Here is a 24,448-nt window from a genome sequence, read left to right as displayed (position 1 = left end):
CTATGTATGACGCGCCACACGAAAGAGGGACTTGGTACACGACGCCGGTTTGGCAGTTTACATACCTGTGTCCGTGGTTTCTGCCACACCCTGATTTCGCTGCCCTTCCTGCCAACGAAGCCTTCCTTTGTACGGCAGCGTACATTCCCTTCAGTTTACGTGGGGCGGAAAAAACCACCGTGACACCATACCGACTGGTAACATTCTTCAAACCGTGCGACGTACGGTGCACAAAGGGAGTCACGGCCCCTTTACTTCCATCCGTTTTTTAGGGGCGAAGCTCCTTAGGGCGTGGGTCTGTCCATCCTCGACGTATGTATGTAGCCACCTCTAGTTTAGTTCTTGGATTGTTTACTAGATGGCGTGGCTACCTCTAGTTTAGTTCTTGGATTGTTTACTAGATGGCGGTACTTGTATATGATGAAAAGATGCGCTTGGATTGTTTACTAGATGGCGTGGCTACCTCTAGTTTAGTTCTTGGATTGTTTACTAGATGGCGGGGAGCGTTGTAATAAAATCCGTTCGCTGTTGGCGCGCGCTCGGAGTCGCCCGATGGATAAGGCTGCAGATGTGCGAGTCCGCGAGGCAGAAGCGCTCCGTGAAGCTGCGCGACGCCGCCGCCAAGATCCTGCCGTACGAGAGCGGGAGGCCGAAGCGTGTCGTCTGGCTGCGCGACGCCGCCGCCAAGATCCCAGCGTTCGAGAACGAGAGGCCCAAGCGTCACGGCAACGGCGCGAGGACCCTGCCGTACGCGAAGCGGCACGGCTGCGGCGCGAAGAGGATCTCCAAAACGAGAACGGGAAGCGGCGAGAAAGCGCGCGTATCGGCAGGCAGACCCCGATGCAGTGAGAGCTCGTGAGGCGTCTGCAAAACGCATCAGGCGAGCTCAGCCCCAAGGTGCCGACGCGCGGTTTAAGCGAGACTTTCTAGACGTTACGTTCGGACACAGATGTAGTGGGCGAACTTTCACTGAAGAGTCATGGTTTTACCGATGATTTCCCCTCAGGAGCTTCGCCCACTCATCATCATTCACCCCGTGGATATGCTGTGATTTTTTTTTCCTTTCCTTATCGGAGACCCCACGAGACTTGACATGTCTGATCAACTTGTTACCACAACTAGAGAGCACTGCCCTAGGGTAACCTGCCCCCTCTAGTCTCTTTAACTGACCTTCGAAGCTCTCACAGTATGGTGGCAGGAGTGGGTTAAGGCTGAGCGCAGCACAGAAAAACACACTCCGTTCTTCACTAATTTAGAATGTCCAGAGCCATAACTCGGTGCTGGCCAAGGCGCTCTCCCAAAGCACGGAAGCAGATCTTTGCAGGTTGAGGGGAATGAGTTGGGGGGAATCACAGCCGCGTATACCATACGGCGTTGCGTGCCGTGGTTCTCCACAAAATCGGCAAGGTGGGCGTTCTGGTGGTTAAAAAGGCGGAGGCATAAACGTGTGCGTCAGCAGGAGTTTTGTTGAGCGGGGCAAACACATTGTAATAAAAAGAGGGAGAAGGCAAAGGAGCGGGATAATGTGTTTTCGGGTGGCTTGAGGGATGCAAGTGCCCGTTTTGCACCACCCTGCCGACGCCCGTGGCTGTAGAGGACAAGGGCGTGAACTCTGAACAGTGGTACCAGGTCATTCTAGTACCTAGGGAAATATGCGCAATGTAGTTGAAACTGAGAGAGAGAGAAAAAAATTACGCCCACCTCCCCTCGCGGGAACCCTGGTGTGATGCGACGCTGAGGGGGGTTCAAGCGCAAGCGGAGAGCAACCGTCGACCGAAAGGCCGCCGGAGAACGGCACACCGGTTATATGCGCAGCGCGCCCGAAGGAGAGGAGACCGCGGAGAGATAGAGTACTGCACATGCGCAGCACCGCGTGCAGCGCCGCCCACCGGCGGAGTGAGAGCGCGCTGGGCCGCACACCCGCAGATTTTAGAGTGTTCGCTCTCACCTGGGCAGGCGCCGGCGCCAGTGCGTCTGCCGCGGCTATGACGCAACACAATCCACTTTAATCCAATCCAAATCCAAGTCAAGCCAATCCAATCCAATCCAATCCAATGCCCCTCGCGAGAGAGTGGAAAGGCTGCGGACAACAACGGACGCACGCAGGAAGGACGGACAACAACAGGCGCACGCAGGAAGGACAGGGCCGCCGACAAGAGATGCTCTGAGCGACGCACCTAAAAACTTTATTTAGAATCAAATGCGGTTCAGACAACCCAATTACAGGTCGTCTTCAGTGAATGCTGAACTCAGTTTTAGGGCGTTTTTGATGTGTTGCACTAGAGCTCGAAAGTGGAGGCGAGAGTCAGCCAGGTTGGGTCAATGGGATATGGCAGCTGCGTCGGTGTGTGTAAGTGAGGAATGCTGGGAATAGTGTAAGGACATTCCCATAGGACGTGTTACATAGCGCCGCTGGAATTTCGTATTTCAAAAAAGAGCGAGGGCGGCTATGTCAGACCTAAGATGGCGACTGCAGTTGCCGACTTGGCAGGGCCTTCTGAGGAGATCCACGCCTCTTCACTAGATTTATACGCAGTGAAGGTCATGTTTTCCTTGACGCCTAACAGAAAACACTGACGTTGTTCTGCACCAATCACATGGGAACGTTACCAGGTGTGTACTGATGACATGAACACACGCTAATGTGCCTGACTAGATACGGGACAAGAAGCCCCGCACGGGGCACCTTGAGTAATCTTGGTGACGGTATTGGTGACACCGCAGACCCCGAGCCTGCAAGCATAAGCTGTATGCAACAGTGGCGAGGTGTTTATAGGTGGAGTATGAGAAACAACGAACGGTGGCCGTCGGAGCCCAGGTCAAGCTCCGGCGGATGGGCTCCCAGTCTGTTTACCAGGCAGGGAGCTCCGGGACCTCTTCAGCGATCACGGTAAGTATGACGGAGAAAGTACCCCCGCTCCCTGCTTTTATCCCATGCTATATGGTATCCGAATTTTCTAAATCCAAACATCGGCCCCCTAAAAGGGGCCGCATCGAAGTATCCTTTCCTCTGTTGCCAACGACGAGTTTCCCAAAGCCGGACAAATATGCTAGGTTTTTGGTAATGGAATCTGTTGACACGTCGAACCCCCTTGCCACAAAGTCTGTCTTTCTGATCTCCAAATTTCTTGAGGGCATTGTTGGTCAATCCTACAAAAACAAAAAAAAAAAACTTAGAACCGGAGAAGTTCTCGTAGAAGTCAACGGCAAGCAACAAGCTAGAAATCTCTTGACCCAGACTCGCATCGCAGGTCTGGACATCAGGGTCACACCCCACCGCAGCCTTAATAGCTCCCAGGGTGTGATCTCTGAGCCAGATCTGATGAATGAAACTGAAACCGACCTGTTGGAAGGCCTTAAAGACCAAGGTGTCACAGCAGTGAGGCGTATCATGATTCGTCGAGATAACAAGGAAATCCCAACAAAACGTGCAATATTGACTTTCGACCATTCCACAGTTCCTGAATCAGTAAATGTAGGTTTCATCCATTGCCCCGTCAGGCCATACATCCCCAACCCGCGTCGGTGTTTTAAATGCCAGCGCTTTGGGCATGGCACTAACGCCTGCTGTGGTTGAATAACATGCGCGAAATGTGCACAACATGATCATCCCTCAGAGGACTGTCCCTCGCAAAATATCATTTTTGCCAGGGACCACGCGCTGCATACTCCCGAAAGTGCGAAAGATTTCAACTTGAAAAAAAGATAATTAACATCAAGGTCACGGAGAACATCACCTTCCCAGAGGCGAGAAAGATGTTCGCCTCTTTCCAACCGGGGAGGTACGCCGACGCAGCTCGCCGAGGCCGGGGCGCAGCGGCGTCTGGTGTCCACAGGGACCCAGTTCAGCGGGGTGTAGCCCGAAACAACCCATTCCCGCTTGAACCCATTCCCGAAACGCCCTTCCCGTTCGGCCCGTCCCGTGTGCTCCCGTTTCCAAAACGGCCTTCCTGTTTGACCGCTTTCTGTTTCAACCCGTTCCCAAAACACCCTTCCCGTTTCAACCCGCTCCCAAAACACCCGCCTCAAATAGTTCGATAAGTTTCGGAGCTCGCAGTTCGTTTTCAGGCCTCCAAAATTGTGCTGGGCAAGGTAGTGTAGGTTACTGAGTAATGACTACAACCTATTTTACTCATTTTTGCCTAAATACATAGCGCGGGGGCAAATTCTATTTTACCTTGACTAACTCTACTCGGTAGATGGCGACATTGACACGTTTTCTTTATAAAGCTCTACAGGTGATGGCTGCACCACTGATCTCCACTTAGGTGCTGGATGGCGCTTCGCCGCTGTCGCGGCCGGGCGCGCGCACGGCCACCGGAAGTTCGACGGCTCGTCCCGGAAGTCAGGCGTCTGCTACACTTCTCAACCGCTGATAAGCGTCCCCGTTGGCGCATTTTGGCATTTTGTTCTCACTTTATTGCATTTTGGCTATACACATTGCGTTCAGATCGCAACTTATGCTATACCGAAATATGCGACGTTAATATGAAGCAGAATTTAATTGCAAAGGAGAACGAAAATGTCACTTGGGTCTTGGTTTGAGAGACGACGCAGCTCTAACGGGATTTATGTTAGAAATTTATGCTAGAAAGAAAACAACGTGGGCACGGCGTCAGGTTGTAGCCGAGTTCGTGCGCCCGTTCTGTCAAAGCAGTTGTCAGTAAAGTGGTCACTGCAGAGCCTGCTGCCTGGGGATGGAGCCCATTTGTCCCTTCCTAATACACTGGTTACACGGGCACAGTTAACCACGCTTAAGCGAACCGCGGTTAGACAAAACCGCAGTTTGCTACGTTACACTACAGACGAAACTGCGGTTACGTCGCTAACCATGGTTAGCGCAAACTGAGCTTGGCCACCTAAGTTCGGTCACGCTAACCGCAGTTTCCGCAGCCGCTGTGCTCAAAATCGCACAATTCAGTTCGGACGCAAGTGGCGGCGCATCAGCGTAGCGAAAAAAAAAAATCACCTGGCGTTCGGAAGAGGCAAATGTTCTCAAATAGCGGGCGCGCAAAAGCTGTCCCCAAGACGCGCTTGCGTTCTTTGCATCGCTCTCGCAATCAGCGCGAATGCCCGTCAGCAGCGGCTCGTTTCCCGATCCGCCCGATCAACTACGACAAAAGCCGGGCTAAATTTGTAAATCCCGCGCGTCGTCCACCAAAAATGGATATAGCAGGCAATCTTGAAGCGTTTCCAGCACTCGGAAACAATCGGCGCGCGCTTCGGCCGTGCCTGTAAACACGCCGGCGCGCCTGCCCGCACGGCACTGCTTGCGGCCCGAACCGGCCCAGACCACGGCAGCAGCAGCTTATCGCATCGCCGCTCTTCGAAATCAATCTGATCGCGGAAAAGAACTTCCGCATTCGAGAAAATGGATGTTAGTGCGGTGAAAAATATATGGATTGTAATTCGCAGTTGTAGAGATAGCGGTGGTCAAATATCTACCGCGATGCTAAGCTGAAAGTTCCCAACACCGAACAGACCTAAGCAAACCAAGCCGGTTGCGAGCTATTGGGGAAGCCCCTCTTCTCGCCGCGCACGAGTGCGTTGCGTTTGTGTCAGAAGCGAATGCTTATTATATACGATATTTCTTTTTGTCTACACTGCTTCTCTTTTGTTTTTTATCGTGAAGTTAAAAGTGTGGTAATTTATTTTTGTTGCACTCATAATGAAGTGACTGCGGTTACCAAACTTGCAATTTCGCGTGTAACATCCAAAACCGCAGTTGGCGATAACCGCGGTTAAAGTTCAGTAACCACGGTTAAACTTAACTGCGGTTACTTTCGCCGTGTAACTAGGCTATAAGTTTGCCACCCAACGCCGGTATAAATCCGGCTTAGAGCGAGGGAATCTTAGTAACGAGAGCCACAGCTTAAAAGCGAAACTGATATGACATTTGCGTTTCGCTGCGTATCACGCACGTCGTGCAGAATATTGTAATACTTCCAAGTAGAACGTCTTCCCAGACGACTTCTCTGGTCTGCTTGTGCAGTTGACGGCGCAACAAGCAGGCATTTTTGGCGGAATGCGTGCGAAACCAGCCCATGCGTAGCATGCGCGATGCTGGAACGGCCCGACTTCCGGGACGAGCGCTCGAACTTCCGGCGGCCGTGCGCCGGGTAAGGTCCCTAAAATTACTAAGGTAGCGCCATCTTTAGATCTCGCCGCCTTTCGCCCTCGCCCGCGCTCCTCTCTTACTTCGTTTTTTGCCATTTTCTTTTTCGCCGGCGAACGCCGCGCGCCATTGGCCAAGGGAAAAGTCACGTGGTTTTGTTTTTTTTGCTCCGCCGCCGGGTCGCCTCGCCGATGCCTCGCCGGCTGGGACATTGCGCAACGCCGCCGCGGCGACGCCATTGCTGGCTTCCGAGCCACCGTCGCCACCGTGCTTCAGTGCCGGAATTAGCTGCTCGCTTCGAAAAAATGTCGCACCGGTGTCGTTTTAGGTTGCTTCTCGGTGTCGATGTGTTGTGCCTTAGGCAGCGCGAATATCGTCAGGCAGGGCACAAGACTTCGTTATTCCGTCCGGGAAACGCGACGCAGAAAGGAGAAAAGTTTGGTTGCATAGATTTGAACGGGCATACTTCAGGCCGACGCTACCATCACTCTTTTGCGAGGTAAGTTTCTGAATGCTTGTTCTTGCTCTGTTAAATTCTGCGCGAGCTTGAGCGGTCACTTACGAAGAAATGCGTATTCCCTTCGCGACCGTCGTCCACGCTTTGTTCTGAGTAGGCGTTGCGCGCAGCGCCGAGTTCGTCCCGTCGTAAGCTTTGGTTTGGATAACAGGCCGTGTATTTGGCATGTGCGCGCTTAACTTCCAGCATCAATATCAGCGGCGTAGCATGTTCAGTCAGTTGTCGTAAGGGTTTCGTGACGCGAGAATTGTTCACCTGAATTCATGCTTGTTTTGGCCGACGGCAGCTTGCGTCTGACCATGTATCGTGTGCGTTCCGAGTGCGTGTACGCTCTTTTTGGCGTGAAGTCATGTTTTGTGTGTTAGCTACCCGGGTGGTATTATAATCCCGTTGTTATGACATCGGAGTGATTTGCTGCGTAATATGGGCTTGGTCGGTGCGGCGCAAATTGAGGCTGTTGCGAGAAAAAAAAAAATTGCGGCTAGGTAAAACAATTTAAGGTCAGCTAATATAGTGACCGCGCCGTTGACGTACGTTTGATGCGCAATTTCTGTTATCGCTTTATTAAATTCGCGCACGTTTGAATGAGCACTTCAAATGCATATTCGCACCGTAACGGCTGTACGCCCTTTCTTCCGTGTATGCACAGAGGAACGTTAATTACGACTTACGTTTGCATTACACGTGATGCCGTACATTTGCAGTGTGCGCGCTTACTTCATCTTAGTAGTCAATGGCGCAGCGTATCCAGTCATTGCGATTTGAACCAAAACACACTGGGCGACTATATTATTTTGAGCAGACGTATTTTTGTCCAGCAAAGCGCTTGCTAAACGGGTTTAGTGTAGCGAGTTGAGCGGACGCGGCACTGAGCAGATGCGCGAACACGAATTTGACCATGCTACGGTAGAACAGTCACTAACTCCCTTCTGCAATGCATTATTGCCTATATTTGCGGAGTGTTTGTGGCGCATCTCAAACTCGGTGGCGACATTTCTTTTCCCTTCTCAATAGGATTATTTCACGGATCAATTTGAGCAACGGATATTGAAGCTTGGCGTTAAAAAAACTAAACCCAAATGCCACTCCCAACATTTTTTCTCACGGGAAGCCACGTCAGCAGCACAAGCCACCTGCACGACGTCATTACGGACGTTTGTTCCAATAAAATATCTATTTGCTGGCACCAATTCATTTTTGTGATTTATTGATTTTTCTTGATAATCATCGTGACATTGGTCCTCTTTCGTATTTCTTTCGGGTGTATCCCTGTGTTAGCGCAACGTACAAATCTGCCAGAATATATCCCAGCACAAAACAATTCTGTCCAGGCGCCTCCATTAATAACGGCTGTAAACGACCGCGCCCGGTGAAAAAACGTATTGCATGATTAATTAACTGCAGTAACTAGTTACATAATTTGTACCTAGAGGGGCTGTAATTTCAGTTTACCCGATCGATTGATCGCAGTCTTCTCTGGCGCGTATTCCCAGAATTACAAGTCTGCGTTTTTCACTAGGTTCGCACATGAACGTACGGCCGCGAGTGTAGTTTAGTGTATCCGGCTGCGAAGTCGGGGAAGCAGGGGCTTTTCACGTCGCTGTACGTGCACACACGCACAACAGCATGTGTATGTTTTTAGTCTACTCACAGCAGCCTATAACGACATGAAGGTGAAGGAAACATTTCTACAAAAACGGCAAAGCGCTCTAAACTGCGCGTAATTAAGGTAGGCTGTAGGTCGTTAGTAAAAGCGGGCGCAGAGTGAACGCCGCTGAGGATACACAATTATCGCAAGAAAGGCGAGTGCAAGGACGCCAGCGCAGCGCTCGAACTACGGCATTTGCGAATGAAGCGCGCTGTATACTGCCGCGAACCGTGCGCAAGACCTCTGTGCAGTGATTGCACGACCACAGTCACGCGAATGCAAGAACGGAACTACCGTAACAGAGCAGTTTGAAATGTCCACGCTCGATCCTTTCGCATTCACGAGCTATCCTGAGGTGTTACAGAATGCCGCACACGTAAACAAAAACCGCGCTGTGCGTATGCGCCAGCGGCATCCGCCCCGCAAATATCCCCTTGTAGACAAAAATATAAAACAAAACACTATCACTCAGTGCCTGTTGGTAAAACGGGGCTCTAGAAATCCTATAAATGCTACCAAAGAGCGATTTCGGCGCGAAAACAAGAGCAAACTGCAGCGAGCGCCCTGAAGCGTAGCGAGGGCGTCTGCTCTCAAGTGGCCAACAAATATGGCGGCCCCGCCGCGGAGTTAAAGGGACGGCGGCGCCGCGGGTGAGGGGAGAGAAAAAAGAGGAGGGCAGCGGAGAAGGAGGGAGCAGTTGGCGCTACCTTAGTTCTTTCAGGGACCTTAGCGCCGGGGAGCTCGAAGCGCCATCCAGCAACTCTAGTGGAGATCAGTGGGCTGCACTATTCTCAAAACTAGAATTATTGTGAACGCTTCACCCGAAAAGTGAAATATTCAAGCTACTTTAAACGAAAGCAAATACATATGAGCAACAAAATTATGCGTGATTTGCTTTGAGACTAATTCATCAGATGTCGCTACTTGCGCCGCGGCTGCCGGATTGCGCAAACCGCAAACGGTGCGCTAAAACGTGTCCCACCGTTTTCAGTGGCAAATGGAAACTCCGGCTCCTGGAAACACGGTAAACGGTGACGCAAACACGGTAACGATATGGTAAAACTGTATTATAGACGAAAAACTACTTAAATATTTGCTTTTGCTTTTCCACGTGCTACGTGCTCGCCTATGTATTATCCGTAAAAAGTACACGCAAGAGCTGGGGTGTTCTTAGCGCCGGGATTTTTTCTCCAACTATTTCCTCCAAGCAGTAATTTCGTCTTGAGACTTCAATGACCATTCTTTTATAGACACATTAAACTTGATCGTACCACTGCAGCTTGGCCCATAATAGTTACGTACCGCTTTCATAAAATACGTTTTTTCTGTAGTTAGCCCGATGAGGTAATTATATTTCGCGAGATCTTTTTCCTACGCACAAATAAAACAGTAGTAAAGACTTCAGAAGTAAAACTACCCCTAATAAATTAATAGTTGCATTTGTTAAAACACCCAAGTTCATTCTCGGCAAGAGCTACGGATGCCACGAACTGGCACTGCGACCGCGGGAAGGTTCTATTGTTAATTGTCGTACTTTATTTTTTTGCGAGTGTTGCATATAAGTGCATGTGCATTCGTATATGCAACCGTAGGGACTGGAACCATCATCGCTGCCTTGGAGTACGCATGCGAGCAACACGTTCCAGACCGCTCGACCATCGCAGAAGCAGACGGAAGGGTCTGGTTTCACTTGTACGTAATTCACCAACGCTGTACGGGGTCGGACGTAACGCTGCAACTTACGCATTGTTTTTTAATTGGCGCCTCGTATCGGAAACCGGACCATTGCGAAAAGGTTGCAGGTTAATAGGGCGTCTGCATACTTCGGCTCCGCCAGCCGTAACGTTTTTATACGGCGAAATACGTTTGACGTAACTTCAATTTAATTTGCAGGTTATGACGGACGACTTTCAACTTTCGGTTGCGTCGGACGTAACTCAAAACATGAGGTTAAAATGCAGTCGGACGTAACTTTGATTTCAAAAATCGCATGCCTCGGTACGAGTTACCCGAGTCGAAACTCGGGTCATCATTCCGGGAAGGGGCTAAATGTGAAAATACGAAACGGGAAGTGTGTTTTGTACCGAGTTGAAGCGGCAGGGAACAAAAAGAAGGTTCAAATGGGGACGGGTTCAAATGGGAAGAGGCGAAATGAGAAAGGGCGAAAAAGGAAGGTCGCATTGCACCAGGTTGAAACGGGAGGGAACAAGCGGGAATCGATGAAATGGGAATGGGTTAAAACGGGAACCTCCCACTTCTATCACTACACATTTAGAAAACACTCAAGAACGAGTAGCAGTGTTGTGCTGAAAGCACGTGGGTTTCCCAACGAAACCTCGGAAGCCGCACCCCCCAACCAAAGAATAGGGTGAATTTCAAAAAAAAAAAAAAAAAACTTTTCTTTTTTCACCTTCACCTCACATCACACTCTTCAAGTCCCACACACTTCTAGTACCACACACAGAAAAAAAAGAGGAATTTGACTGGACGGTTCGGGAAGGAAAGTTCAGGATTTTTCTGGCACGCTGGACTTCAAGGTTCTTGACTACACCATGTTCAAGTTTCCGTGCACTGGGCAGGCTGCCAATTTTCCTCGGGCCTTGACTGGTATCGCCTTCCCCGCAAGGGGCGCCTTCCTGGTGGGCATCGCAGTGGTGGTGACGGTCACCGGTCCAGTGGTCTCCATCTCCACGTACGGCGCGCAGCAGCACATGCAGAAGGCGACTCCGGCGCAGCAGCACGCCAGGAGGAGCCCGAACATCGCCACAAGCGTGAACGCCACGAAGGGCTCGACCTCCACCTTCTCTTCGGTGTTGACAGAGACCATGCCAAGTACCGGAGCCCTGCGAATGTCGTCAGCGGGGTTTACAGGGGCACGGAAAGGGACCCTGCAATACTGATTGCACTTTTTTAACGGCGGAGCCGTTTGTTAGTCGTTGCAGAAAAAAAAATGCAAAGAAAATGCGACTGGCCCCGCCACAACCGCGGAGACCCCGGCTTGCAAAATGTCTATGGCAAAAAAAAAAAAAAAAAAAAAAAAAATGACCGCGTATTTGCTCCTTTCGTTTCAAATGTCGACGAAAGACGATAGTCTTTGTTGACGTTGGCCAAGTAAATGCTTCTCTTCGCTTTCCCGCTCACCTCTCATGCTGTTCCGTTCCGTCGCGCTCCTTTCAAGGTAAACACGCTAAAGGTTTGCTCAAGTCGATTTAAATTTACGGCGTTCCACTCCTCTAGGCCGGGTGCCTCGAAGCCAGTGCTGCCGAGACGCGCGTGAATCGAGGAGCCCCACTTCAACGTTTATAGAACCACGTTGCCCTAGTCCACGTCCGTCCCAAGCAGGCCGTAGAACATATCTAGTGGAACCTTTCGTAACTGTTGCCGCTTAATTTCTTACAATGCCGCCAGAAGCTATAGCGGCGCGGGAGGCACCAGGCGATGGCGGAGTGATTTTTTTTTCTGCAGTGCATGTAGTATTACATTTCGCAAAAATCAACCACCTATGATTTTTTATAAAAGAACATTGCAATGGTTAATTACGTATTAATTTGTTGTCTTATATTTGCATAATGCCTTGTTCTTCTTGAACAATGTTAACAAGTATGAACATTACACCGGACTTAGGCGTTTAGATTTGGCTGCGAGTATATAAGACTATTGCGCAGACCTTGTATCACTTTGGCCGGGTGGCTGGATGGAGTCACAGGCAGACTGACCCAAAATTTCTGGGTTTATGTAGCCCAAGAAAGGCTATCGTCTTTAAAATACTGCAGCGTTCGCCGTGATCGTGGCAAAACTTGCTCGGAACGAAAAAGACACGTCATAGCGTACGTCCCTCGTCCTCGACGTGGGCCGGCAGCTACACTCGGTTACAACTTAAGCACAGCAACGGAAGTTGCCGCTGTGCCTCATCACCGCAGCCGGATGTTACTCCGCGCGGCGGAAGTAGCGCGTTACTGGGAATATTTTGAACATGGAACGAGCCGTTCCCCTGATTATAAGGACTCAACATGGTCATAAACTACTGCAGTGACGACAAATAAACTACGCGAGAAAAGGCAGGCGGTATCACGCATTCAGTCTCCTTTCAAAACGCGCGCGCCCGTTGACATCCTGGTCCGTCGCTTAGGCGGAGTGATACCGTACATGAGTTATTGCCGTTAAGTTGTTCCCGAGTATAACAGATCGCACGTCCGAGGAAAGAGGCCGCGCTTCGAGAGGCTCGGCGCGCTGAAGACGTCTACAATGCTGAGGATGAATTTGTATCCACAATTCACCGCGAAAAAGGCGACGATCTCTTCTATGCATATATGACGACGTTTACTAGCACCTCAACTATGCAAATAAACAATGATGCTCAAACTTCACTATGTATCTGGCAATTTTCACCCACAACGGCGTCGCCATTGAAGGCTAGTGCGTAAGTAGAAGCTTCCCTGGATTTTTGTTTCTAAATCTGAAGTGCTTTCAAAACGCAGTCAATAAGTGAACACACTTATATTTAGCTAAGGTAAAAAGTACCTCAGCCAAATATTCCTGCCCATTAAATACCCTGGAAACTTGCTGAAAGCATTTTTCCTCTCTTGCCCGGTTTTGGCATTTTTCCTTACAGCTCGAATAACAACATTCGAGCGATTATCCGGATATTGGATGGCTCGATTTGCTTGTAGCGAAACGAGCCATCAATAGGGGCTTCAAAGAAGATCAAAACAAAAGAACTGGAAGGCGTATCTGTTACAACGAGCAAATCATGCTGTGCTGCTCCTTGCAGGAGGTAACATTAGCTATCACAGTGCTTGAAGCCACAAAAGAAAGAATGAAAGCGTTCATTGGAAGTGTTGCAGGGTACTTTGAATACTACGGCGCACGCAGCCCCGTAGGCTATAAATTTCCGGATTCAAGAAAAGACGTTTCACTCTCCCAACTCATTTCTCCACACCAAAGTCCCCCCTGGTTCAGCTTCACCGTAATACAATAAAGTTACCGATCCACGCTGCAAGCAAATTCGGCTAATCAAAAATGCAAGAAGCGGAACTTTGTACTTGCATTGACGTCACAAAAAAGATCAAACTTTTGAGTCAAATCGTAGGCTCGCCATGGTCACTTGCCGAAATCTCAGTACTGGCAGCATGGACTAGTCAACTGATTGCATTGCGGTGAAGCTGAACAGGGGAATTACTTTAGTTTACGGACACGTCGCGGCATCCTCGTGACTAGCGCAAAAATATACTGGAACTATTTTCTAGCTAACACTGACTGCACTGAGTGTAGGCTCGCGACGGCCAGATCAGTTTACAGATCAAAGATCTGCTTTCTTCCGGGGGAGGGGGGGGGTTTGACCTACTTCCAACATTGTAGGCTTAGCTACGTGTATGCATCAGCTGATTCAGCCTTCTCGAGCACGTATTCTGTGACGTCACCTACATGCACCATCTAGCCTACGTCGCCGGGCGCCGTGTGACCTTACAATGAATGCCTTCAAACTGCGGCATTCTCGTCAACGAGAAAGCGGATGAGCAGCTCCCAGAGGGCTACAAAGGAAAAATTTTTTCACAAAGCCGGACGCGCTACACTGGCTGCACTAGTGTAGCCCCAGCGCAAGTAAAAAGTCCCCAGGGACAATTCCTACCGCTAATTATAAAAATAAGCAGTGGCAAATGAGCAAATACAAACATTTGGCGGTATCACTGCGCACTTTTTGAAACCCTCAAAGCATTTTTGCATTAGGTGTATCTACCATGAAAGCCGCTTTCGTATCCGTTCTGTTGTCTTTTTTTTTAGTTTTGAAGTCAAATCACGCAAAATGTTCTGACAAATGGACATTAAAAAATTTAACCTGACACAGCGCATTTTTTTTTAAATTTTTTAATAGGGTTATTGAAGCTGCAATTCCTGTCTTTTTGATCACAGTGGTGTTTTTACAAGTACTCCGCAACTTCACGCTCCTGCCACTGGTAATAGGACGCTCAATACCCCGGTTTTCGTCTGAACTCCAAGTTCCTGGTTTCTGATTACAGTAAGTTTTGTTTTGCTGAAGTGAAACAGTCATCGGTTTCCATAAATCCGCCGAGTGCCATTAAAAGCGTTTAACATCCACACTAAGTCAAAACAGAACTGCACAGTTTTCCCGGCAACACTACTTGTACTCACATCATATGGGCATGCCCACAAAATACATTCCCACTTATCACCTCTGAGGAGCACTGGGAGGCCGCGCTCCGCAGCTCCGATCTGGACCTTCAGGTCCAGTTAATCGATAGGGCTGTGGCAGTCGCCGGTGAGTGGTGGATGCCACCGGCTACAAGCGCCACCTGAATGGCATGGATCAAATAAAGTTTTATCTCTCTCTCTGTACCACCACCATTTAGATATCCTGGTTACGGAATCAAAATCAAAAGCCTTAATATACACACTATTCAGCGTACCACGCATAAAAAAAGAGAAATAAAGGTTGACAATGCACCTTTCGCACTCGCAAGCTAGGCACACCTGGCGGGCGTTGCTAATAGGTGTAGGCAGGCGTCGTCCATATTCATTGTGTTTAGTATGCATTTGCAAACCCACTTTATTTACAAACCCTCCGGTTAAAATAACCAGCTGTACCAACATGGCCGGGTCCAGGCAATGCGTAGAGCTTGAAATCTAAATTATGGCTCGCTCAAAACGTATCGCAACCCACAAAAGAATAGCTACATGATTACGCAATGCGATACTACCTTACGCTTTTGAGAGGACATGCCTTCGGTGAAAACGCAGTTCGTTTGCAGTAAACCGCCCATGGCGACTATTGCGACGACGCCTGTTCAATTCTTTAAAAATTTTGAGTGTTTAGCGTGCCGAAACATCACCCGGGCTATAAGACGCGCGGTAGTGGGTGGCTCCGAATTAATGCTGACCACCCACAGGGGATCTTTAACATGCGCTGAAATTTCGATACGCAGGCGTTTTGTTTTTTGCCTCCATGTGAAAAGCAGCATGCAAGTTTGCAGGAATAAATAGGTTACAGTTGGCACAGGACGAGGGTAATTGGAGAATAATGGGAGAGGACTTTGCCCTGCAGTGGGCGTAGATAGGCTGGTGATGATGATGCTGCTGATGATGAAAAGCAGCCACGACAGGCGGGATCGAACGCGCGTGCTTTAGATCAGCAGCTCAACGCCTTAGCTAGTTAGCCCCCGGACTACTTACTATTTAGCTCGCTTACAGTGACCATTTGTGTTGCGAGCAGAAACTCACTGTCGCAAGGTTTCTATTTTCAGCATCGATGGCAGTTCGCGCGGAAAGCCCCGCGGCCACGGCGACAAGAGTGGGGTATGTTGCTGGGCTTGTTGGTGTGGAATTTTGAGATGATTAACTGCGCTTGACGTTCGGGAAGGTTAACAACGACAACTAAATTTTATCGAAAAGATGAACGTGAACATCTACCTTTTCCTGCGCATGCGCGCCAAGGCAGCCACTTTTATGAGTAAATCGACATGGTTAAACTTCTTATTTTCTTTTATTCTATGATTTTCTGTATAATTAAATACAAATTTTCAAACAGGCCGATGTACTAATAAAAATGGCTGCCTTCCTGCGCATGCGCTAGGGAAGATATAAATACTGTAAACCGCCATTATAACGAAGCCCTCTGGACAGGAGACCAGCTGCATTATTAGCAATACTTTGTTAAAAGCAGATTAGATCATCCTCTCTGTATTTGTTATGGGGACAATGAAACTCTTCGAGTAAGCTGATTTCGTTTAAAGGGGTTTCCTGTATATGCTCGTCTTTCCAAAAAATCATGCACCCGTCAGTCCAACGACGACGATGGTTGAACGCGAAGCTTTTCGTCTGACTCGCGGATGAATTAGAGTTTGACTCGTTGAGCTTTGACTCGTTGAGCCCTGACTCGTTGAGCTATGACTGACTCGCACGTAGTTTGGTCGTTTAATCGCAGCGGCTTTCACACTTTCATTTCGCATGAACAAGGCTTCGCCTTCAACCGTGGTCGTCGTTAGAAGGGGTGCACGTTTTTGCTAGCTTTTCACGTCCTTGCTAGCTAGCTAGCTTTTTCTTGCTAGCTTTTTGCTAGCTTTTCACGTCTCCTCTCCAAATCCAAACTGCTTCAAGCATGTCGTAATGGCGCATTCGGATAGATGTCGGCTTCGTAACGCGAAGGACCCAGGTTCGATTCCTACCACGGGAAGCTCTTTCATTTTTCACTTCACGCGCGATCATCTTCGTCGACAGAGAAAGTTTCCTTTCCTGCAGTGCATTTTCAATGCGACATACGCCATCAGCAAGACGAAGAAAATTTCGCTTTAAAAATTTGGTTGCGAGTTTGTGCCCATTCTTTTTTCCTTCACAGTTCTGGCTTTCACGCACGGTTTTTGTGTAAAAAAATTAGAGTGGCGTGAACCGACGCGACGTTGCACACCCACGTGATCTAAGCCCTTCCGATACCGCAAATCGCTTCGCATTTGCTCCGATGGCATGGTTCCTCCGAAACGGGTGCGAAGAAGGCCGACTTTAACTCCAACTGGTTGTCAAGTAACGCTAAAGGCATGATTTTATAGGCTGTCAAAATTTTCTATAACCCGCCAAAGTTTCTCAGCTAGCAACAATTCAATGCAAAAACTTAATAGTCCAGTGTAAGGGCTATTTGATTACTGCTAGAGAGAAGGCCCTTTATCAAGTTTTTTGATACAAAACATTTCAGGCTCACTTCAGAGGCAAGCTTGTATTTTGGAAAGATTGTGGCTTATTAACTTTTACAGAGGCTGTACATGCAACGCAGACAACTAGGAATGCTGAAACTTGCTGTTCACAGCTCCCACTGTATGTATTAACAATCGAAACAAGACTTGAGAGAATTTTCAGTTGACATGTAGAATGTTTTACTTGTCTAGTCAACGTGTATTGTTTTCTGTGGTTACGCATGTCAATTAAATTTTGCTGTTCTGCGTTTTGCCATGTTTTACTATGCAATGTTGCATTTTGGTATTGTACTGGACTTTAGACTTTGGCTATCGGTTCAAATATTTTTCTATTGTTTACAATACGTGTTCACTCAAGTTTCTTGTGAAGAAGAAGGACGAAAATTCGCGGAAAAAAAACAACCACTGACTTGTCCTGCTCTGTCTGTAGCGATTTCACGGCCCCTTTCTCCGCGGACCGATTCTGGCCAGGAGCGGTCACGTTCACCACGGCTTGCTTGTTCTGGACCACGTTCTCCGCGATCTGCGAAACACGAGAGAGCGATGAAGGGTGATCCGAAACGTCGGCAGCCTGTCAGGTTCCCGGCAGCCCATAACAGCATACTACGCTTCATTCGAACCTGTATGTTTGAGCCCGCCTTGGAGAGGCGGGATTTACTTTCTACAGACCAGCGCCCCTTCGCTGAGCAGTAGGTATCTGATGCACAGCCCTGCCCCATAGGTCACGTTTTGGTAGGCAACGTGGATAACTAATGAATTTCACTTCGGTTGACTGGTCCTGCGGATTCCACTGATATGCAAATAAATATAGCTCGTTTACAGTTTTAATGCAGGAATTATTATTCGTAAAGATTCGGCCCCTCTTCACTCAATGCAGCACAGAATTGCCCCGTCGGTTATTAGGTCATTCATGTGAGCTGCAGTGAAGCGGTCACCCCGAATTTTTCCAGCTGGCAGCATGATCTTGCAGTGTAAGGGCCACTTCCCCATTCGCTGTGACTTAGCCCTATATATCCTTTTTAACTGCTCTCATCATTAACTTCATTCAAAGCATAAAGATCCCCAGGTGGTCAAAATTAATCCGGAGCCCTCCAGCGCGCCTCATCGCCTGCGTTGCGTCGGCGCGTTAAACCCCACCATCAATCAATCAATCAACTTCATTCAAAGTGATCTAAATATTGGGTGAACCTACCATGAATTGGCAGTTTTTTTAAGGTTGATGATTTAAGACGGGGAAGACCGGAGCACGACAAAACAATCGTAAAGTGCGTTGAAATCGCCGCGGAAAATCGTTGTGGATGGGCTTACAATATATTTGTACAGCTGCTGGTACCGAAGCTTAAACTTCTTTCGGTGAATAAAGAAAATGCTCACTTCACCAAAGTTGGGGAAACTTTTTATACCTATAGTTTAAAAAAAAACACGTGACGTTGCGGAGACAACGTTGTAGCAGCTAGTAGCTGATTTAAATACCTGAACGTTGGCAATCCCATACCACACAAAAATAAAAACGCAGTATCCATTGGCAAGTTTAAGGTATGCTGAAGGTGTTTTTTTATACAAATGTGCCTCCTTCCTATAACTTTAACCGAGCCAAAATTCTTACCGGAGAATTTGTTGCGATTACATAACGCCAAAATAAATTCCCCTGGCATCGCAATACATTAAACAGTCGTTATCTGTGCAGCCAAGAGGGACTACACAACATCAGCTTGCCAGGGTTTCCGCGGCGGATGCATGAGTCTAAAAACAGCCATTATTTTCGCACTGTCTAGGCGCAGTGTAACCGTGAGGTCGTTGGGATACAAACTGGCAGCATATCCGCTTGCTCCGATGCAACTGATGTTAAAAAACAATAGTGTTTCTGGGACTCTTAGACGTCAACTCCGGTTCCTTCCTTCCCTCCTCCCAACCCATCCCCTACCCGCCTGCCCTTCACGCTACACTGACTCACTTTCCCTTCTCCCCTCCTCTCCTCAATTCTCATATTGCCCTCCTCTATCCCACTAAAATGCATGCAACATACCCCTCATCTCCCATTCAACCCTTCCCTCCCCCCTTCTTGGTCGCAGCTCCTCCTCCCCCCCCCCTATTCCCGCCCTCCTCCCACCCTCCTACCATCATCCTCATCCATATCCGTTCATCCCACCCCCCTCCCACCACCCCTTCACTCTTAATACATTTTCCTCATCCTATTCTGCTCCCCCTCTCTCTAAGCTTACTTCCTTTCCATCCTCCGTATTTTCTTTATACTCCGTCTCGCCCTGCTCTCTCATCCTCATTCACTTCCACCTCCCTCGCCCTCCAACTACCCTCACTCATCAACTCTCTCACTTCCATCCTTACCCTCCTCCACCCCACCCCCTTCCGCCTTCCCCTCACTTGCCTTCCCACTCCTTTCTTCCCCTTAAACTAGCAATTATGGGTGACGGATTTTCCGTAACGCACCCGTGGGTTAGATCACGGTTACGTCATTTACATCCCCGTTACGTCGGTTGCGTCACTCGTGGTACGTGCGGCAATTCGCCCGTGCTCCAGCCGTGGTTAATATCCCGCGGTCGTCACTTAACGGGTGAGTCACTGATTGGTCACCAATGGTGGGTTACGAGCGACCGGCAAACTGCAAGTGAGACACGGACTCACCAGCGCACCGACCTACTTGTAGCATTTCTGAGTAATCTGGGTAAGATACACGCCGATTTACCAAAATTTTCGCGTCGACCTCGCCCGCGGAGAACAAACGTCTTTTAAAATTGCACAGCTCCTTGTTGCCACCCGATAGAGCTATAATGGTAAACGTGACGAGACACTGCATCATACAACCCTGCTACGACGTCGACATTACATAAACTCTAAAGTTTGTCTAAGCACGATATTGTTTGCCGAGTACACCGCAGGGCCAAGTGGGACGCCCTGCATTTGCATGAAAAGGCATAATTTGCGAAGTTACCACATGTAATTGTTATAATATTGTGAATGGAGATAAAGAAACGACTACCAAAACAGAAGCCGAAGCAAGAAAAAAAAAACATCGTCAGAAACCACCAACCATGCAACGCCCCGAATTTGCACAAAAATACATAATTGGCGATGTTGTCAAGTAATCTTTTCCATAGCGTAAATGCACATAACCGGGCGAAGGAAATTGCGAGAACCCCAAAAAATGAATAAACAGTAAATACGCAACTGCAATCGCAAATACGCAATCGCTAATGCGTCTTGTCAGGGCGGAAATACACCACCCGACAACACGAAGACAACCATGAAACCGCCCACACAAAAAGAAGCAAACAAAAACCTCGAAAAAGCACCAACCATCGAACGCTCTGCATATACACAGAAATTCACAATTGGCGAAATCAGCACATGCAGATCGTTTCAACAGTGTAAATAAAGATAATTGGGCGAAATAAAAAAAAACTTAACGAGTAAAACAATTACGAATGCTTACGCGCCCAGCATCCAGTTCTCGCAATTCCTGTACATTTTTGGCAGTACCCAAAACCGTCCCCTCAAAGCTTCCACCTCGGCATTACAGAGACCGCAGAGTTACTGTATGTAACTTTTGCAAACGGTGAAAATGACACATTCTAGGCGACCGGCGCGTTGAGCGGTCACCCAGTATCAGCTGCTGCCGCGGCCATCTCAGTTTCCAAACAATCGTGACACGGATCGTATACCAGCAAAGTACAACCGCGAACACTGAAAACACTGAATTATGCTAACCTTTTTTTTCTGTATAGTTCGCTTCATGGGGAGGCAGCGAAAGTTAGCGGGACGGCCACAAAGAATTTTCTCTTGCAGAGCGTCACAAGTAAACTAGAGTTCTAAACTTGTGCTCGCTCACACAAATGTCTAACGAAATGGTCGCACAGCGCTCCCGCAAACGAGTTGTCTATTAATTCGCTAAAATACTTTTTGAATAACTACAATCATTCAAGGATGAATGCAACCTTCAGGGAACCCTAGTTAACTGCGCGTTCTGAAGTAGGCCTAGCTGCTGCCTCGTCAAAGTCTTGGAGTTCCAGGTTGGTGTACATCATAAAACGCTTTTTTAAAACAGTTATCTATCTGTAGCTCAAAAATGAGGAAGGTAATCCAGTCACATATCACCGGCATCCTTCTACGCGATTCTGTGCCTCACTGTCGCGCTAAGCCTAATCTCTGGGCACCTCCGAGGGGAAACGCGAAGGAAAAAGCCAGAGCCACGTACCATCTTGAAGATGTATGTGCTTCCGTTCGTGGGCGACAGCTTCTTGCGTACCTCGAACGACTGCTGTCTCTTGACGGCATACAGCACCTTCATGTTGTTGCTCGTCGGTTCCGGAACGGGGGGCGAAGGCAAGCCGTATGCCAGGAAGGTGGTCACGCAGGCTGCCGATATGGCCATGGTGAGGATAGCAGCGCGAACGGCGGAAGAGCGGCGTCCCTCCATGATGAGGCACCGGAATGTAACGCTGCAAAGACCTGAAGAGCTGGTTCCGGCCGCGCTGTGTCCGAGAACAGCCGGAGGTCGTTCCAGACGATGCTCGCGCCGCTGGCCACGTTCTGGAATGTGATGATGGGGATAGATGACGACAACGAAGGTGCGGGTGGGCTTAACCGTATGCGAGGTGACCTTCACCGAGCTGCGCTGCAGGGTTCTACGGCTTAATTTCTATCTGTTCAGATCAGAACTTTCACCTACAGAACTATGTGTGCGGTGCCAGGTCCCCGAAACAATCGAACATTTTTTTTCTCGACTGTCGCCGTTTCTCGACAGCTAGACAACTGTTTTTGAAGGAGCCGATTGAGCGGTTGGGGTTGACTTTATCGATAACACTTATATTATCTATTAGCGCATCAAAGCTGGGGTTTGCAAGAAGGGATATATATAATTGCATTCAAAATTTTCTCTCTGCCTCAGGTCGTTTGAATTGCTAAACGGTGCTGATTAATGGGTAATTCGGGTTTCATTCTTAACTAAGTTTCCTTTTACACCCTCTTTCCGGAAATAAGTCCTCACGTTTTTAACCAGTTTAGCCCTGGCCAATCCCCCCTTGTGGGTACGTGCCAAAATATTTGAGGACATCATCATCATCATCATCAACCATAGCGACCTGTATAGATTTGAACTGAAACACTGAGGGACGTCGAGTAAATTATTTTTTAGAGCTTTACAGGGTCAAAAAAGGTCTACAACCTTCCATGACCGTCAGTATGTGAATCATTGACTGTCTAATCGCACCTGGGGTCGAGGCTACGCGCGGACCTATCTTTTACCGCTTGTTTGCTTGTCCTCGTCGTGCATACCCACATTGTCCCACTTCCTTCTTTCTTGTTTATTTTTATCGCTTAGTTGTTTGCTTTTACACTTTAAAAGCAAGGTTGATATTGTGAAGCAGGACATGAACATTACAACGCCGATGGTATAGTGACCTAGAGTAGTGAACTAGTGAACTGTGACCTAGAATTGACTGAACTAACTGTCATTTGAGGCATCGGGATTAGGTTTCTGTCACGGGGATGTTTATCGGCCCTTCACGCTTTTATTTCGGAATCAGGTCGTTTACCCTGTTAATAAAACACTGGTCGTACGTTTTCTGACACGTGTGGTATCTGTTTTTACTTCAGTACGTTATGATTATTTCGATTTTCTTGGGTTCTCAAAATTGTTAACATCACGTCCCGCCCGTTCTCCACGGTTTTATTTTAGCCTTAATTTCATTTCTTAACCTTTGTACCAAATCTGACTTGGCCAATCCCACAGAGTGGGTACACGCCTTTGATTTATCGGTACAAACCAACCAATCATTTGGTCCAACCAACCAACCAACCGACCTGCCCTCTCAGTTCGAGCACCTCCGGTACTCATGGAAGTGCAGCATCTGCCAGTCGTGAGCTTGCGAAGTAACCCTCACTAGTTTTCGCTGTCGGTTGCAAAATTAGAACTTTTATTTGCACCACTGTAATCTGACCCGGGCGGGGCATGTAATGTGAAGGCAAGATAACCGCTGGTCATTAAGGGTAACAGAGTGGATCCCTAGAAAAGGCAAGCGTTGCAGGGGGCGACAGAAAGTTAGATGGGCAGATGAGATCAAGAAGTTCGCGGGGATAAATTGGTAGCAGTTAGCACAGGACCGGGGTAATTGGAGATTAATGGGAGAGGCCTTTGCCCTGCAGTGGGCGTTGATAGGCTGGTGGTGGTGGTGATGATGATGATGAATCTGGCTCCTTCACCACTATGTGCATTCTGCAACGAACCGGAAGTGATTGATCATTTTCTCTTCTCCTGACAACAGTTCTCCTCTGTACGACGACGGTACTTCGAAGGCACATGTATCCGGCTAAACCTCCCAGTGTCTGCGACACTAATTTTGGCATTCGGGGCGAAAATACTGGGCTTCTGCCACGGGGATCTTTGCCGTGCGTTGCACTCATTCATTCTAGAATCTGGTCGTCTGCCATGTAACGGTCATTTGGCCCTGCTGGAGTCCCCTGACAAAAGTACGCGCGTCTTTCCCGCTGCGTCGTCTGCATTTTCTCCTCGCAATTCATCCTGATTTTTTGCGATTGTTTTTTTTTTGCTTCTGTCTATAATCTCCTCAGTTTTAGTTCTCTAATCCTCTGCTGCTAATGCATTGTAATATTTAAATATCTTTCTTTCTCCTCAAAACCTGTATACTTCCTTTCGGTAAAGTACTCATTTCCTGGCCAATCCTCCTGATTGGGTAAGAGCCATTTAATTGGCACCACCACCACCATATTACCCACTCCGAATGTTCAGACACAGCAGTGGGCACAGTTTTTGGGCTTATGTTACGCTCGGGCAAAATGCGAAAGCTTCGGTCTCAATCATGTGCTATTATGAGCAAAATGAAAGGGAACACAGGAACGCGTGCAAACAGCCTCGAAACAGACTCGGAGCGATACGCGGATGGCGCTGTGAAAAACAGAGGGGGAAAGGAGGGCGCTCTTCCACTAACTGTAGGCACTCTCACCACGCTGGCGGTCCTACAAAGCAGCTGCCTACGTCATTCGCCGATAATATTGCATCGTCGTACAGCCGATAAGACGCACGGCGGGAATGGGGATAGTTGTTAGTTAGAACAGCGTCCCCCTTTCCACTTCGTTTCCGACGGCGGCCGCTGCGTATCACCAGCATTGAAGGACTCTGGTATCACTCATTGCTGGGTGTGAGGGTGTTTTCTACGCGTTCCTGTGTTCCCTTTCATATTACTCAAAATAATACGTGCAAGATGCATGACGCACAGCAGCGGTGTCAGAGCAGGCCCTTCGGCGTGTCCAGCGCTGGCAAAGCCTCCCAAAGCTGTGGAGAAATGGCTGGCTGCCTAAGATAACTTCTTCGAGGTGCGGCATAGGTGGGTGTTTAGGCGACTCACGACTGTTGGCGAATTTTGTTCACTAGCGGCCCAACTGAAAGATCTTAGGTCGCGGTTTTTTGCCTTTTAGACCTGTGTTTTGCTTGT

At 48.5% G+C, this 24,448-nt stretch overlaps 1 protein-coding gene across 1 annotated transcript; it reads right to left on the bottom strand.

Moving 5' to 3' along the window:
• Positions 1-10,825: 10,825 nt before the first annotated feature.
• LOC144161642 (uncharacterized) lies at positions 10,826-21,521 on the bottom strand. The gene is made up of 3 exons (XM_077692273.1): positions 21,193-21,521; positions 17,390-17,502; positions 10,826-11,123 (listed from the first exon to the last, which is right to left on the bottom strand). Exons 1-3 carry the CDS (start codon positions 21,412-21,414, stop codon positions 10,826-10,828), a joined length of 633 nt encoding a protein of 210 aa, XP_077548399.1. The 5' UTR covers positions 21,415-21,521.
• Between the last annotated feature and the right edge of the window lie 2,927 nt (positions 21,522-24,448).

This window comes from Haemaphysalis longicornis, unplaced genomic scaffold (assembly GCF_048455015.1).
Source record: "Haemaphysalis longicornis isolate Haplotype H1 unplaced genomic scaffold, Haemaphysalis longicornis Haplotype H1 scaffold_12, whole genome shotgun sequence".
Classification (NCBI taxonomy): domain Eukaryota; kingdom Metazoa; phylum Arthropoda; class Arachnida; order Ixodida; family Ixodidae; genus Haemaphysalis; species Haemaphysalis longicornis.
The sequence above is the reverse complement of the archived record's forward strand: the minus strand, read 5'-3'. Positions and strand labels throughout refer to the sequence as shown.